This window comes from Vanacampus margaritifer, chromosome 1 (genome assembly GCF_051991255.1).
Source record: "Vanacampus margaritifer isolate UIUO_Vmar chromosome 1, RoL_Vmar_1.0, whole genome shotgun sequence".
Lineage (NCBI taxonomy): Eukaryota > Metazoa > Chordata > Actinopteri > Syngnathiformes > Syngnathidae > Vanacampus > Vanacampus margaritifer.
Window position 1 is genome coordinate 11,047,797 of NC_135432.1, and position 14,819 is coordinate 11,062,615.

The 14,819-nt window shown below is 45.5% G+C and overlaps 2 protein-coding genes across 2 annotated transcripts; one reads left to right on the forward strand and one right to left on the reverse strand.

Moving 5' to 3' along the window:
* The first annotated feature begins 1,347 nt into the window (after window positions 1–1,347).
* On the forward strand, window positions 1,348–8,156 carry zbtb39 (zinc finger and BTB domain containing 39). Its single transcript, XM_077554804.1, has 4 exons — window positions 1,348–1,485; window positions 2,517–3,599; window positions 3,821–4,159; window positions 5,698–8,156. The coding sequence occupies exons 2-4, from the start codon at window positions 2,541–2,543 to the stop codon at window positions 6,634–6,636; spliced, it is 2,337 nt and encodes a 778-aa protein (XP_077410930.1). The 5' UTR covers window positions 1,348–1,485; window positions 2,517–2,540; the 3' UTR covers window positions 6,637–8,156.
* A 1,882-nt stretch (window positions 8,157–10,038) lies between these two features.
* On the reverse strand, window positions 10,039–13,222 carry ackr5 (atypical chemokine receptor 5). Its single transcript, XM_077542671.1, has 2 exons — window positions 13,175–13,222; window positions 10,039–11,483 (listed from the first exon to the last, which is right to left on the reverse strand). The coding sequence occupies exon 2, from the start codon at window positions 11,458–11,460 to the stop codon at window positions 10,378–10,380; it is 1,083 nt and encodes a 360-aa protein (XP_077398797.1). The 5' UTR covers window positions 11,461–11,483; window positions 13,175–13,222; the 3' UTR covers window positions 10,039–10,377.
* Window positions 13,223–14,819: the final 1,597 nt, after the last annotated feature.

Sequence of the window (14,819 nt, forward strand, 5' to 3'; positions counted from 1 at the left end):
TCTGATTTGTTTCTAGTAAGGGTTGGACTACGCCAAGGCTGCCCTTTATCACCGATTCTGTTCATAACTTTTATGGACAGAATTTCTTGGCGTTTATGGGGTCCAATTTGGTGGCCTCAGCATTGCATCTCTGCTTTTTACAGATGATGTCGTGCTGTTGGCTTCATCAAGCCGTGATTTCCGACTCCCACTGGAGCGATTCGCATCCGAGTGTGAATCGGTTGGGATGAAGATCAGCACCTCCAAATCCGAGACCATGGTCCTCAGTCGGAAAAGGGTGGCGTGCCTTCTCCGGGTCGGGGAGGAGATCCTGCCCCAAGTGGAGGAGTTCAAGTATCTTGGGGTCTTGTTGGATGGAGCGGGAGATCGACAGGCGGATCGGTGCAGAGTCTGCAGTGCTGCGGACTCTGTATCGGTCCGTTGTGGTAAAGAAGGAGCTGAGTCGAATGGCGAAGCTCTCGATTTACTCGTCGATCGACGTTCCTACCCTCACCTATGGTCACGAGCTGTGGGTCGTGACCGAAAGAACAAGATCCTGGATACAAGTGGCTGAAATGAGTTTCCTCCGCAGGGTGTCCGGGCTCTCCCTTAGAAATAGGATGAGAAGCTTGGTCATCCGGGAGGGACTCGGAGTAGAGCCGCTGTTCCTCCACGGTGAGAGGAGCCAGTTGAGGTGGCTTGGGCTTTTGGTTCGGAAGCCTCCTGAACGCCTCCCTGGAGAAGTGTTCCGGGCATGTTCCACCGGCGGCAGGCCCCGGAGACGACCCAGGACACGCTGGAGAGACTAAGTCTCTCGGCTGGCCTGGGAACGCCTTGGAGTTCCGTCGGAGTAGCTTGTCGAAGTGGCTGGATAGAGGGAAGTCTGAGCTTCCCTGCTAAAGCTGCTGCCCACAGAAGATGGATGGATGGATAAACCCCGAAAGTGCATCGATGAAATTACTTCACAAACATGAAAATGAAGGACATTTTCAGCAAAATTAAATATAAAATGCAGTTGCAATAAGTTATGTTTTTTTTTAAGCACTGTTTGTTTATATTTTATTTGGTTAACTAAAATGTTTTCTTAAATTTTTGTTATTTTGATAGTTTTATTAACTATAATAAAATAGATTGTGGCTGTAATGAATTGTAATAAATGGTAATAACAGTACAAATACTGGCTAATTGCCAGCCCCATGACCAAGCAACGTCTGACATGGAATGAAACATTCCAGGCGAGGAAATAAGTCAAATCTCAATTTAAAAATAACAACAGCAACAACAAACATGCCAGGCGAGGCGCTGCTGTATTTTATCGTGCCATTTTTCGTTATGCCTAAAGAGGACGCTCGTCCACTGAGTGGTTCATCTGCTGACGTCATCAACATGAGACTCACGGTTGAGAAGACAGATTGTAAAAATGTTGATGACGTCACAGCGCTTTAGCGCGTCTTGTAAACACAATCGAGGAGCGAGCAAGCGACAACGCTATGGCTGCTCAACTGGGTAAGCTTTTGCAAGCACACAAGCTGCCGTTTGCGTGCGTAACAAACATTTGCTCTCCATGGAAGTCACGCCCGCTGCAAGTGACGTAATGACGCGTAACCTTTCGGCGTTTTCCCACTTGCACGCATGAATTCACGTTGCTGTCTTGTTTGTGATATGATCTAACGTGAACTACTGAAGCTAGCACGTGAATGAGTTGACGTTGTGAAGCGGCACGACGACGAGGACCAGCCGGCAGCACACTGACGTCACGTCAGCGAATCAAATTTTCCCCTTTGAGATGCATTGAAATGCAATTGTTCTCTTTAAAGCACCTTGCATTTCTTACAATTATTCAATAGTATTCTTCTCTGCCGACCTTTTAAAGCATTGTGACTCTTCTTTCAAGACTGTGACAATATAGGCGCCAAATCTACCAACAGAGTAGATCTCCTCGTTTTACTAGGAAGTTTGTTTCTTGCTTTTACAGTTCTCTGCCCCCCCGCCCCCCGTTCTTAGTAATCATCACTAGAACAAGGGTTCTTTTCACCATAATCACTAGGTTCTGACCAAAAAGTTTTTTTGTAAAAAAAAGAAAGAAACGTCAGACAGAAAAGTGATTTTGACTCTAGAGGTGCAACAGTTAAATTACTTGACAACAAATCGATTATCAAATTATCAAAAACTATTGTGATAATTGATTAATCATTTAGAGACGTTGTTTAACTACAAGTTGTCAATTTCAACGTCTCAACAGTAAATATCCTCATTTTTTTGTAGTCGTCCACAAAAACTATAAATCCCGATATGTAATAGGTAAAAACTTTTTTAATGATGCGATACAATTTATTGCAAATGAGTTTGCTGACCCCCAAGCTACAGATCGTGGAACTCAGTTTAAGAACCCTGGGCTGAAGTATGCGGGAGGGATGAAATTATGCACAAAACGCAAACGTTTTTTATACATTCCCATGATATGCTGGATTTAAATGTGAATAAGGAGTCGACTGAATAAAAACGAATTTTTGTGCAAATAATCTGCTTTCCTTCAGGTGGCCTGTAAACCAGCAGCAGGGATGAGGATCCGCCTCCAGGGTCCCGGCCACGCCGGCTGCCTCCTCGCCGAGCTCAACCAATGCCGCCAGTCGGGCCGCTACTGCGACGTGTTCCTGCAAGTGGGCAAGCGCACGTTTGCGGCGCACCGCGCCGTGCTGGCCTGCGCCGGCACGTACTTTCACAACCTGTTCGGCCAGACTCCATCTGTGCCCGCCGACGCCGTCTTGCTGGAATTTATTACCCCGGCCAACTTCGAGAAAGTGCTGAGCTTCATGTACACCGGTGAGATCTTGACGGATCTCATAGATGTCGGTGTTCTTTACGAGCTGGCTGAGAGGTTGGGTGTGAGAGAGCTGGCGAAGGCGTGTCACGCCACTTTCCCGGATCTGCAGGGATCCGTGTCCACAAACGCCAAGACCAGCAGCCCCGGAGACCTTCCGGCGGGCTCCTCCGTATGTTCCTCGGCCGCGTCCTGCTCGTCTCTGTCTTCGTCAGCTGCTCCGACTCCCGCCGCCGCACCGTCGCCTCACGTCCAAGCTGGCGCGGCCACGGCCGACCACCAGTCTCCCACTGGGACCGCGTCCACGGACTTGAAAATTGAAGACATTCAGTCTCTTATAGGGTATGGGCAAGTGGCTTCCGAAAGAGCGGAACACTGCCTTTTAAGCAGTGATGTGCTCCCTGCGGGTTCTGAACTCCTAACCAAGAAAGAGCAGACAGTTGAGGAGGCGGTAAAAGGTGGGCCGACAGTTTCTGAGAAGACGAGCGACCCGGAGCCATCCGCTTGTCGCCCTTTCCCGGATTCTCTCACTAGGCTCAGCGCGGGGACCTCCTCGCCCTCGGAGGTGCTAGTGAGCGGCACGGAAGAGTTGGCGGTTTGGCAGGGAAACGAGGAACGGCGGGCCGAGCCGTGCAACGGTCAGACGGAGGAGGAGCAGTGGCGGCGGCTGGCAGGCGAGATCATCGAAGTGAGCGATGATGACAACTTCACGGAGGAGGGAGATGAGGACGACGATGACGATGATGAAGACGACCTTGTCTGTGTGGAAAACGGCCATGGAAGCAAATCAAGCCAGCAGGTAATATTTGGATTGGCCAATCTTTACATAAACATTTTGTCAAAAGGAACATTAGAACAGTAAAGAAAGGAAAAAAACGTATTTCCCCCCTCCCTACTCATTGGGCTGGCCCATTACGGTGGCGACTCGGACCGTAACCTCCGCAATATGTATGGCCCAGCCCCAGTCGGAAGTGCTCATACGACCGCCGCTACTTGTGATGTCTTTGTGTCCCCGTGCAGGTTCCGGCAGACGTTCTGACATGTCAAGCCTGCGCGGCTCCTCTGCCTGCAGAGGCGTCCGCCCTGCGAAGACACGCCGAGAGCCACGTGAACCCGACGGGCCAGTGCGGGCTGTGCGGCGCCTCCTTCTCGGACCGCGCCGCCGGGGTCTCCCACACCCTCGCCCACGTTGGCGTGCGGCTTTTTTCCTGCGACATGTGCCGCCTGGACTTCTGCAGCCAAAAGAAGCTGCTGCGCCACCAGCGGCGTGGCGGGTCAGCCCGCGCCTCGGCGCAGCTCGGCCGTGGCTGCCAGCTACGCTGCGCCGTGTGCGCAAAAGGCCTCAGCACGGACTTCCAGGTGATTTCTGCTTCTCCTAAAATGTTTAGAATGGCCTGCATTAACTGCTGAGTGAAAATTATTAATTACCAAAGATGAAGATAAAAACAAAATACATTTTCATTATAATTATACAGTGTTTTTTTTTTATTTTTTATGTTTACCCACAAGAGATGAATTTCCAAAAAGTAGAGGTCGTAAATTTTTTTTGGGGGGGGTTAAATAAGGCTAAAAAAAGTTTACTAATTGTTTGGATGGATAATTACTCATTTTATTTATGTAAAATAAAAATCTTGACAATAATATGTTCTATGCAGCCCCACTAGTCTAAATATGGTATTCTGGTTAATATCAGAAGGCGGCCATTTTGGTACTTGCTGTCAAGTGAAATTGACATCACGGTTGCTCAGGTAACAACCAGTCACAGCAGGCACGCTGTCTTTTCCAGGCACATGCACTTCAGGGCTCTGCGATGTCTAGTTAGGACGCATTTGGCACGTCAGGTCCACTCCTTTTCTTTAATATTGCCTTTTCTCAGTCTTTTCTGCTATCTGACTTTACTTTTTTACATGAGTGTCTTGTTTGGCTGCAGTGTCGGCCAGCGGGCGCTGGCGAGGGTAGGAGAAAGAGAGAAAAAGCGTGACGCTTGCTTAAAAAATGCGTTTTGTCCATTCTGCATAAAATAGCGGCCAAAAGGTCCATAATTTAATTGCTGCTTTTGAAACGAACTTGCGGGCCGGAATAAACAGCGCCCCCTGGCGGCCAACCGGGAAAAATCCCGCTGCTCCTACCTTGTCAGTCCGAGCCTGGAAAGCTTTGATGCAGCCTCTCAACTGCAGAGAATGGTTGAAGAAATGGTAATTACTAGTGATGGCAAAATGAAGCTTCATGAAGCACTTGTGATTTTTTTTAAGTCCCCTAGATGGTGCTCTTGGTTTAAATATAAAGCCTAGTGCAATGGAAATGTATTAAATTTCCACTGCATCTTCCAACCAAGAGCACCATCTAGGGGACTTAAAAAAAATCACAAGTGCTTCATGAAGCTTCATTTTGCCATCACTAGTAATTATCGCAAAAACGGCCAGCAGGTGGCAGCAGCGCAAACGAGATTAACCAGGGCCATGTTGAAAAGAGCTAATTTATCCACAGTTCTAAACAGATTTGTGAATAATAATGAAACTTAGCTGTATTCTATGCTAATGCTAATTGCTGCAAAACAGAAACAGATAGAAATATACTTTTTTCCGGATGAAAGAAGAGACTCTAATCTTTCTTTTGGTAGTTCCCGTGTTTTTATAGCAATATAGCAAAATATTCTGTGGGCCTTGCAAAATCCGTCAAAATCCAGTAAAATAGCCGGGAGCGAAGGGGATTGCTTCAGTGAAAATGGCTGCGAGTGAATGAGTTAAACACCAGTACAAAAAAAAAAAGTGGTCTGTTTGAGGCGAGGTATGTTGGTACTTTTTTAGCATACAACTCAATTTCAAATGCTTACAAACATCTTAGAAAACTGCTATACGCACCAGCAATGTGACTTTTTTTGTTTTTTCTGCTTCCAGACGGTGAGAGAACACGCGCTGAGCCACGTGTGCGCCCAAAGCCTGAGCTGCGGCGTTTGCCAGCTCCCCCTTCGTTCACTCTGCTCCCTGCTGTGGCACGTCCTGGCCCACCTCTCTCTGCCCGTCTACTCCTGCCCGCTTTGCGCCCGCTGCTTCGTGGAGCGCCCCCTGCTGGATGCGCACCTCGCCGCGCACGCCGAGGACGCCAGGGAGCGAGAGGACATTCGAGTGGTGACGGTCGGGGGAGAAAATCTTTCGGGAACGGACGAGCTCAATTGCTTCCTGTGCCCGCAGACATTAGCCACCCCATCCGCTTTCCTGTGCCACCTCAGCCAGCACACGTCCGAGTCTTTGGGGGAAGGGGGAGGAGGAGGGGGTCTCGGTCGGTTAGGCAAGCGTAAGGCCAAGCAGCTTCCGGAGGGTCCGCCCTCATCGTCCTCCTCACCCCGGGAGATGAGAGGTCTGGGAAAGATGAGCGCCAGTTCAGCCTCGGGGAGCGCAACAGGCCTCGCCTTTCCCGATTCATATTTCCCGGCACCCATGCACGGTTTGTCCAATGGGAACGCGGGACAGGACGGAGTTCCCGCTACGGCGGGCGCACGGGGGAAATGGTACCGCTGCCGCTACTGCGGGAAGCGCTTTGCACACTCTGGGGAGTTCACGTACCACCTGCGCATCCACACGGGGGAGAAGCCGTACCAGTGCAAGGTGTGCCTGCGCTTCTTCCGGGGCCGCTCCACCATGATCTGCCACCTCAAGACGCACGCCGGCGCGCTTATGTACCGCTGCACCGTCTGCGGCCTCTACTGCTCTACGCTCAAGATGATGGCGGCGCACATGGAGCTCCACAAGGACCGGCTGCCGCCCGACTTCAACATCGAGCAGACATTCATGTACAACGACCACTCCAAGGAAGTGCTGCCATCTGGGGAGACCTGAGAGACTCCTCCCAACGCAAGGGTCGGCATCGTTCGGGAAATTGCATTTCATGAGGTGTCATGTGACACAAAATACTCAGTTGTGGCCTCTATGTAGATGTAATGGGCACAAAATGTGGCCACTTGATTAGGTACAAATGCTAATCTAGCTATGGTGACAGATTAAGTATGACGTAGTCCAAATACTTTTTTTGTGGCCACGGAGTATTACGTGGGCACAAAATACTAAATTACGGCCACAAAATACTAATTTGTGCAAATAAAATGTGGCTAACTAATCACTACAAATGGATTTTAAATGACTTTTAAGAACTATTTGGATTTCGCTATATAAAAATCTCCCTCCCCTGTCCATTTTCCATATGTGGCCCTCAATGGAAAACGTTTCAGGGGCATCCCTAGATTAAGGACGAGAGAATGAATCAATGATTAGACTCCATCTTGTTTATTGACTTCATTTATTAAGTTTTTTTTTTAATTTTTTTATTGTGGCCTGACACATTCAAACACGATGGCGGCTGAAGTGAGGATTATATGTTTACTCAACCTTGATAGTGATACAGGAATGGGAAAAGGGAATGTTCATCTACTATCTTGGTCCACAAGTTGAAGTAGCCAAACCAAGCACACTGTTGGATTTGACTAAATAATCACTTATGGCCACAAAATTGGCATAACGTGTGTGAAACACAAAATTGTAGGGTAATGTTTTATCCGTAAACGACTTGGATGTGTGGGTTGACAAATGGAGCGCACCTTTGACAGAAACTTCAATGTGTTTGTGGCAACTTGCCTGTAGTACTTTCGTATTCTCCCTTACTGCATCTGGGTTATAATGATTGCTTTTCCGAATGTCTGTGTAACTCATCGCCAGTCCAAAATCAAATTCTATCACAATCCCTGCCCAATGTGCCCATTGTGTAGCTCCGCCCCCATTTGTAGAGAAGGTGCGCTCCATTCGCTCACTCAACTGTTCAGTATGGAGCCACAGCAACTTCATGACAAGTGAACATTTGGTGAGCATCTTGTGTCCATATGGTGACCAACTACTCATTTGTGGCTTCAAAATAGCTTTTTTTCTCCCAATATATTAATTTGTGGCCACGGTGTAGCTAAATTGTGCGCACAAAATACTAATTTTGCCCTTAACATGCAGTAGTTCCCATTGAGAACAAGTTGGACGTCCGAGTAAGTAAATGGAACGCACCTTTTGGAGATACTGCCCTTGTCCTCTGCTTGTACGTATCTTCTCTTTCGAGCGACGCTGCGCTCCATTTTCTTACCCAACTCACCACGAATGACATTATTATGATTTGTTTCTATTTGGTGTGCATAATACCTGAGAAGTACCCAAAGAATGAAAAATCTTTGGAATGTTTCATGTTCACTTTGTAATTAGTCTTACCTCATATTTATGATACTGTGACCATTGTTTATGACTTTGTATGCCTTTATACATATATTGTCTCTTTGTAAATGCCTTTTTTTTATTGCCAACAAGAGAACCAACGCACCAAGGAAGTAGTGTCGTCATGCATGGAATGATTGGCTCCTAATACCGTATCGTGTGACACCGCTAAACAAGTGCATGACTTGGCACATTTCTGCGACCCCTGGCCCTCGTAAAATCCCGTCATCCTCTTCCTGCTTTTGTACTAACACCAGATCTTCCTCTTGATTATCCTTTAAACTGTCAACTGGGGCAAATTCCGCATTTGCAAGTCACAAAAAACAAAACAAAACAAAAAAACAGCACCAGAAGAAAACTTGGTAAAATAACACCTTTGCTACGTTTGACCAAAATAGTGAAGAAAGAAGTTCTGATTTCCGCAAAATATGTGGACTTCTTTTTTGTTGTTACATTCAATAAGCATTGACAAAATGATACAAATTTATGGCTTGGATAAGAAGAAAATACATTACAGGAGGGAGGAGGCTGGCCATGTGACAGGAAACATACATTACACAGTAGAATCATCGAGTTAAAAAACAACTTTATTCCCTTTATAATGTAAAAAAAAAAAAACGTTATTATGGAAGTGTATTGCTGCTACACCAAAATACTAAGTTTTACTTTAACATTAAAATTTGATAAAACTCTTGTTTTAACCGTGTTAAGTTCGACATTATATTGCGATAACTTAGTTAAAATCTGAAGTTATGTTTTAATGCGAATATTGATAAAATGTTAAATGTATCATGTTTGAACTTGGAACAGACCATATGAAAAATGTGAAATTTATCACTCAGAAGTGTGACATTGATCTATTTTAAAACCTAAATTTATCACGTTAAACCGTTTGTCATGTTAAAAGGGAAAAAAAATCCCCCGTTGTTATAATCTATCATTTTATAATGTGAAATCTATCATGTTATGACGTGACATTTATCACAATCATGACGACTCCTTACAGGAAAGCCCGATTCCAACCTTGCTAACCACTAATTGAATATACAACATGGGGATAACTTGCAGACAAAATGCTAATATGCGCATGAAATGCTCATTTGTGGTTCCAAAGTTGGAATGGGTCTGTACTGGACATTTGGGTCAGCAAATGGAGCACACCTTCTGGAGGAATGGAAACGTGGAGGAATAAACATGTTGGGGAAAATGCTGACATTGCAAAGAACGTTTTTAAGCGAGAGACATTTGAATGGACTTTTCAGTGCCAGCTTGCTTTACCACTAAGGCATGGCATTTAGGTGAGCTCTATTTGCTTGTCGGCACTCATCTGTGGTCACAAGTTTGAATTCTCAGCAATCGTTAAATTCCTCCCAAAACGTTTGTGATATTGGGCATTGGCAATTTCAAGATGAACCTAAAATGTAATTTTATTTCATCCAATTAAAGAAGCGAGATTTACACATTAAGTAAAAGTAACTAGGCTTACACATTAAAAACGATATGGTGGAAGCAAAACTTATGAAATACTAAAAATACTGAAATGATTCTGCCATTCAAATATTAGACAACAGCAACTTGTGCTGAATTGAATTCTTGTAAATGTGCATTCACAAGTTTCAAGAAGGCCAAATTAAGGTTTACATACGTACAGTATATTGAAGCCCGCAAATTCGTTTATTCACGTGTTTGCAGTTTTTTTTTCTTGGAACCCATTCCCCCATTTTCCACAATGTCCCATTTATTAATTTTTTTTTCCAGATTCTCTGCGCGTTTGCCTTATTTGTTTATTTATCTTTGAGAAACAAAATTTAGAGGACAAAAATGAGATTTTCCCTGGAAACCCCTTCCCTGCTCATGAATTTTTTGTTTTTAATCCGCTACTTTGTCATGTTTTTTTAAACCACCTCTTTGCCCCCCACCCCCCAAAATAACAATTGAAAACAAATATATATATTTTTTGAACCTATTCCAATTTTTATTCACGTAAAATAGAAACGTGAAAATATAAACAAAACAATTCTGGCAGTTAAAATGAGGGTCAATGATTCATGGATTTTTGCTATTTGTGGTCAGGCTGTGAACCTCCACAAATGACAGCGGTCCACTTTCATGCATTTTAGGTTCATCCCAAAAGTCACCAATATTTCAAACTTGTGAGTGTATTTTGTGGTCAAAAATAAGCTTTTTGTGCGCCGTTCTGTCTATATCATGGCCACAATTTGTCATTCGTGAGCCTTCGAATAACCAAACAAGCCTTCATGAGGGAATCTATCGATCACTTGTTTGATCAGCCACTGAAGAGACAAAAATCCACTTGCGACAAGCATTTTTCAATCACGACCCGACTTCAGACTGGCTGGTGCTGACGTCACTCAATTTACGCCGCGGGCCCTTGTCGTCGGTTGTTTCTCCTCCCCGTGCCCCGTTGGGCGTGGTCCCCGTGTGCGGCTGCGGGGGAAGGTGGCTGACCACGGCGTTGATGAAGTTGTCGCGGAAGCTCTTACTCAGGAAGTTGTAGAGGACTGGATTGGCCACGCAGTGGAAGAGCGACAGGCTCTGCACCACGCTGAAGGAGAAGTAGACAAACTCGATCACGTTGCAGCTGAACAGCCCGGGTGCCATGTCGCTGATGATCATCATCGTCATGACCAAGTGGTAGGGCAGCCAGCACGCCATGAACACCAGGGAGTAGACGTGCACCAGCCACACGTCCCGACGGCCCTGCACGTCGGGCGTCGCTCGCACAGCGCGAGCGATCAACACGTTGCAGGTGATGATGACCGAGGCGGGCACCAGGAACTGGAAGATCAGGCACAGGAAGGACAGCGACACAAACCACTCCACGAAGTTGGCCTCGGGCATCATGTAGCAGCCCGGCTCGTCCCACTCCAGAAGGTCCACGTGGATATTCTCCAGTAGTGCCAGGAACAGCGAGAAGAGCCAGACGCCTCCGCAGAGAACCCAACGGCGCCGGCCCGCCGCCGAGAACAAGGCGGGCGCCGACTGCCAGCTCAGTGACAGGTAGCGCTCCAAGGTCATGGCGGCCAGGAAGAAGGAGCTGCTGTAGAAGTTGATGCCGTACACCAGACTGGTGAGCTTGCAGAGGAAGCGGCCCCACAGCCACACGCGGTCCACCGTCACCTCCATCATGAAAAAGGGCAGCACGGAGATCATCATCATGTCCGACAGGCTGACGTTGAGCACGCAGAAGAGGACGCCGTTGGCCGAGTGGCGCCGCCGCCAGTTGACCCACAGCACCAGCACGTTCTCCAGCAGGCCCACCACGAACACAAACAGGTAGAGCAGGAAGAGGCAGATGCGGCGGTACTCGGCGTTCAGCTCCAGGGTGCACTCCAGCACGAACCATGGTGTGTTGTTGGCTGGGAGCTGCGAGGCGTTGTGCTCGTGGCCGCTCATCGTGGACGTATGCGTGTGAGTGGCTGTGGAAACAAAAAAATCCGACCTTTATGAATCTTCGCTGAGAAGCATTTGTCGTTTTCTGGAAACGTCTGTTAGTGGTTGTCAAAGCGCCATCCATCCATCCCGTTTCTTCAGGGCAGCAACTTTAGCAGGGAAGCTCAGACTTTCCTTTGCCAGAATCTCAAAGTCTTCCCAGACCAGCCAAAGAAACATCTGGATCAAAAAGATCAAGTCAGAATAGTGTGCCAAACAAAGGCAAAGATGAAAAAAATACTAACAACTGAAGAGCCACAAAATAGAAGATGGACTGAACATTTTTCTGAATTTCTTTTTTTTTCTTTCCTTTTTTTCTTTTGAACTCAGTATTGTTCATTCGGTAATTTTACCGATTTGACATATCATCATTGCTCTCCTTTTATTTATTCATTTATTTTTAATTTTAATTTTGTATGTGCGTGTGTGTGAGTGTGTACTCATTAGATCACCTAAAACCTATTAAAAAAACCCATACCATTCACCTAAACCGAATACTTCAGAATCCAGCTAGAGTCGTGAGGTTGTCAGGAGACCCGAGGAAGGATCAAAGAAAAGAAAGGAAAGTGAAATCCAGCACCGACCATTTTTCTAAATTTCTAAACCAACATGACCCAACTAACTATTCGATCATAATGTTTCTAGAAAAAGAAGATCCAACGATTAACACAAAGGCAATCACAGAAGACGAGGTAAAGGCCGCCATCTCAAAGCTGAAGAATAACAAAGCGCCAGGCCTGGATGGAGTCCCAGCTGAGCCGCTAAAGGCTGGTGGCAAAACCATTGTAAAAGAGCTCACTACATGGACAAATAAATGATGGATGGAAGAATGTGTACCCAAACAATGTAGAAAAGGAGCGATAGTGAAAATACCACAAAAAAAAAGGACCCCTTAGTGATTGTGGAAATTGGAGAGGAATTAGGATACTATCTGTGTCAGGGAAAGTTTTTTTTTTTTTTTTTCCTGAATGAAGCCTGTAATTGACTCAAAACTGAGAGAACAGGAAGCAGGCTTCAGGCCAGCCAGATCCTGTACTAAGCACATTTTCGCACTGAGAAATTGAATTGAGCAAAGTCTAGAATTTCTAGAATCGACTTCAAGAAAGACTTTTGAATCACTGCTGTAACCTATGGAGTGCCCACAAAATTCATCAACATCTTTAAGAATATATATCCCAACTCCAGTTGTCCCATCAAAAGCATAAATGGAAAAATACTCCTTTTTCCCCCCCCTTCTGTCTGCCCTTGCGGTTCTCACCGGCCAAAGATTTTGCAATGAAGACTGCAATTGACAACAATTGTTATCACCTGGAAAAAGGAAAGCAAACTAACAGTTCTTGACTTTGCAGATGACGTTGCGCAAATTAGCAACAACATGCAAGAGCTGCAAGAAATGACTCATACCTGTAATTTGAAAACATCAGCAGGCAAAATTGGATTAAGAATAAACAATCAAAAGACCCAACTGCACTACTTTGGCTTTTAATCGTTTTAAAATTGTGCAATTCATCTATGTAATTTCCCCCCCAAATCCCAATAGTGTTTATGTTAAAACTGCATAAATATAGTCATATCTATTATTCAGAAATCAAAGTTTTGAATTATTTTCCTTCATTTTTTTTGAACCTGCAAGCTCCTCTAATGTCACACACCCAAGAGGAAACTGTTCATGACGTACCTGCACGGTCCTGATGCCTCCTCTCCTGCAGACCTGAGGTGACACTTGCACCTCCGATGTGGTCGAATGTCTGAGCTGGCCACCAGCACCGCTCGGCCTTCTCCCCAGTTTCACGCGCGCACGCACATACGCACTGGCACACGCACACTCAGATCTAACAGGACATCCTGTGTAAATTGCAAAGTGGTGGATTCCCCTCAACTCAACTTCAGGGTTGAGAGGACAGAATAACATAATGCATGAAAAAATAAGGAAGTTATCACATTATTTCTGCTGAAAAATGACATCACAGGTGCTCAGAGCTCAGGTAACAACCAATCTCAGTTTGCTAATGTCACATGACCAAACCCAGAAAACAGGCTAGCCGTAATTGCTCGAATCGGAGCTCTGAGCACCTGTGATGTCATTTTCAGTCAACATGTGTCTATAAAGGTATTGATTATATATTAAAAATGACGTTATCAAATAAGGTATAGTAATAATAATAAATATGAACTTTTTATTGCTGAAAATGGCTAAATGAGTCAAGTATCCCGTTAATAAGCAAGGGAAACAGTTTTGTGTACAAAAATTTGGTTGTGCTAAGTTATCAAAATAGGATATAATTGACACTATAATATAATTTTTACATTTGTACTTTACTACTCTTTAGAGCGTTTAAATTTTACATACAACGGATTCTACTTTAACCCAAATATTTTTGACGCCGTACTTCTGCTTACATACTTTTACCACCACTTTTTGCTGTACTAGTAAATAAATCATTTTTTGAGCAGAATGCAATCATTTCCTGCAGCACACCGGTGGTTATTTGAGAGGGTAAGAAATAAAGCTACATTTGATCGACAAACACAAGCGCAGGTGCCGTAGCTTAGCGCACAACAATAGCAGGAAAGGGACAAGAAGAGTTTGGGGAGAAGGGAAGCTGAGGAAGGGGGCCCTTTTAACATCCCTGCACACAAACACTTCCTTAGCATCACATTAGCTATCTGTCTGTCTGTCTGTCTGTCTGTGGTACCGCGCTCAAGTGAGAACACTGCTCGCATTTTTCCAGTGGACGAGGAGAAGCTGTGGTGAACTCCCGACATTGCTGGAGACGAACGGTGGCCAGCCACAGTACAAACTATTGCCACTTTGAACCCAATTTGGGAATTTTCACTTCGAGGTCACGTTTGTTGCCAGCATTCATTTTGAGGTTTTTTTTTTAAGTGCTTGAAGTGGATTTTGAGTGTTGTCCCATTAAAATATACAAATGATCTAATCTGAATAGGGACATAGCCAAGCCATGTCAACAAAATGAAATTGTTTCCATGGAATATATAGAAGTAGCCGGCCTACCCATGAATATAATGCACCGTGCTGCTACCCATAATGCACCGCACCGCCGAGATGTGCGCTTCACTTATTGAGCAGGGTTGTGTCAACGCATGTGTTTTTCACTGCAGTAGCACTTTGGTTGACGGTCAAAGGTCATAAAGCAAAGCGCACAGGAAGATTTACATTGGCCAGGTCTTGCGCAGATTATGGATGCTTCTGTGGATGCGGTGTTCTTATTGCTTCTCGGAATCGTCAGCAGTTTGGGACTTGCATGGTGACCCTTCAGCAGTCACTCATCCTGCCTGGAACCTCGTGCGTGCGTGTGTGA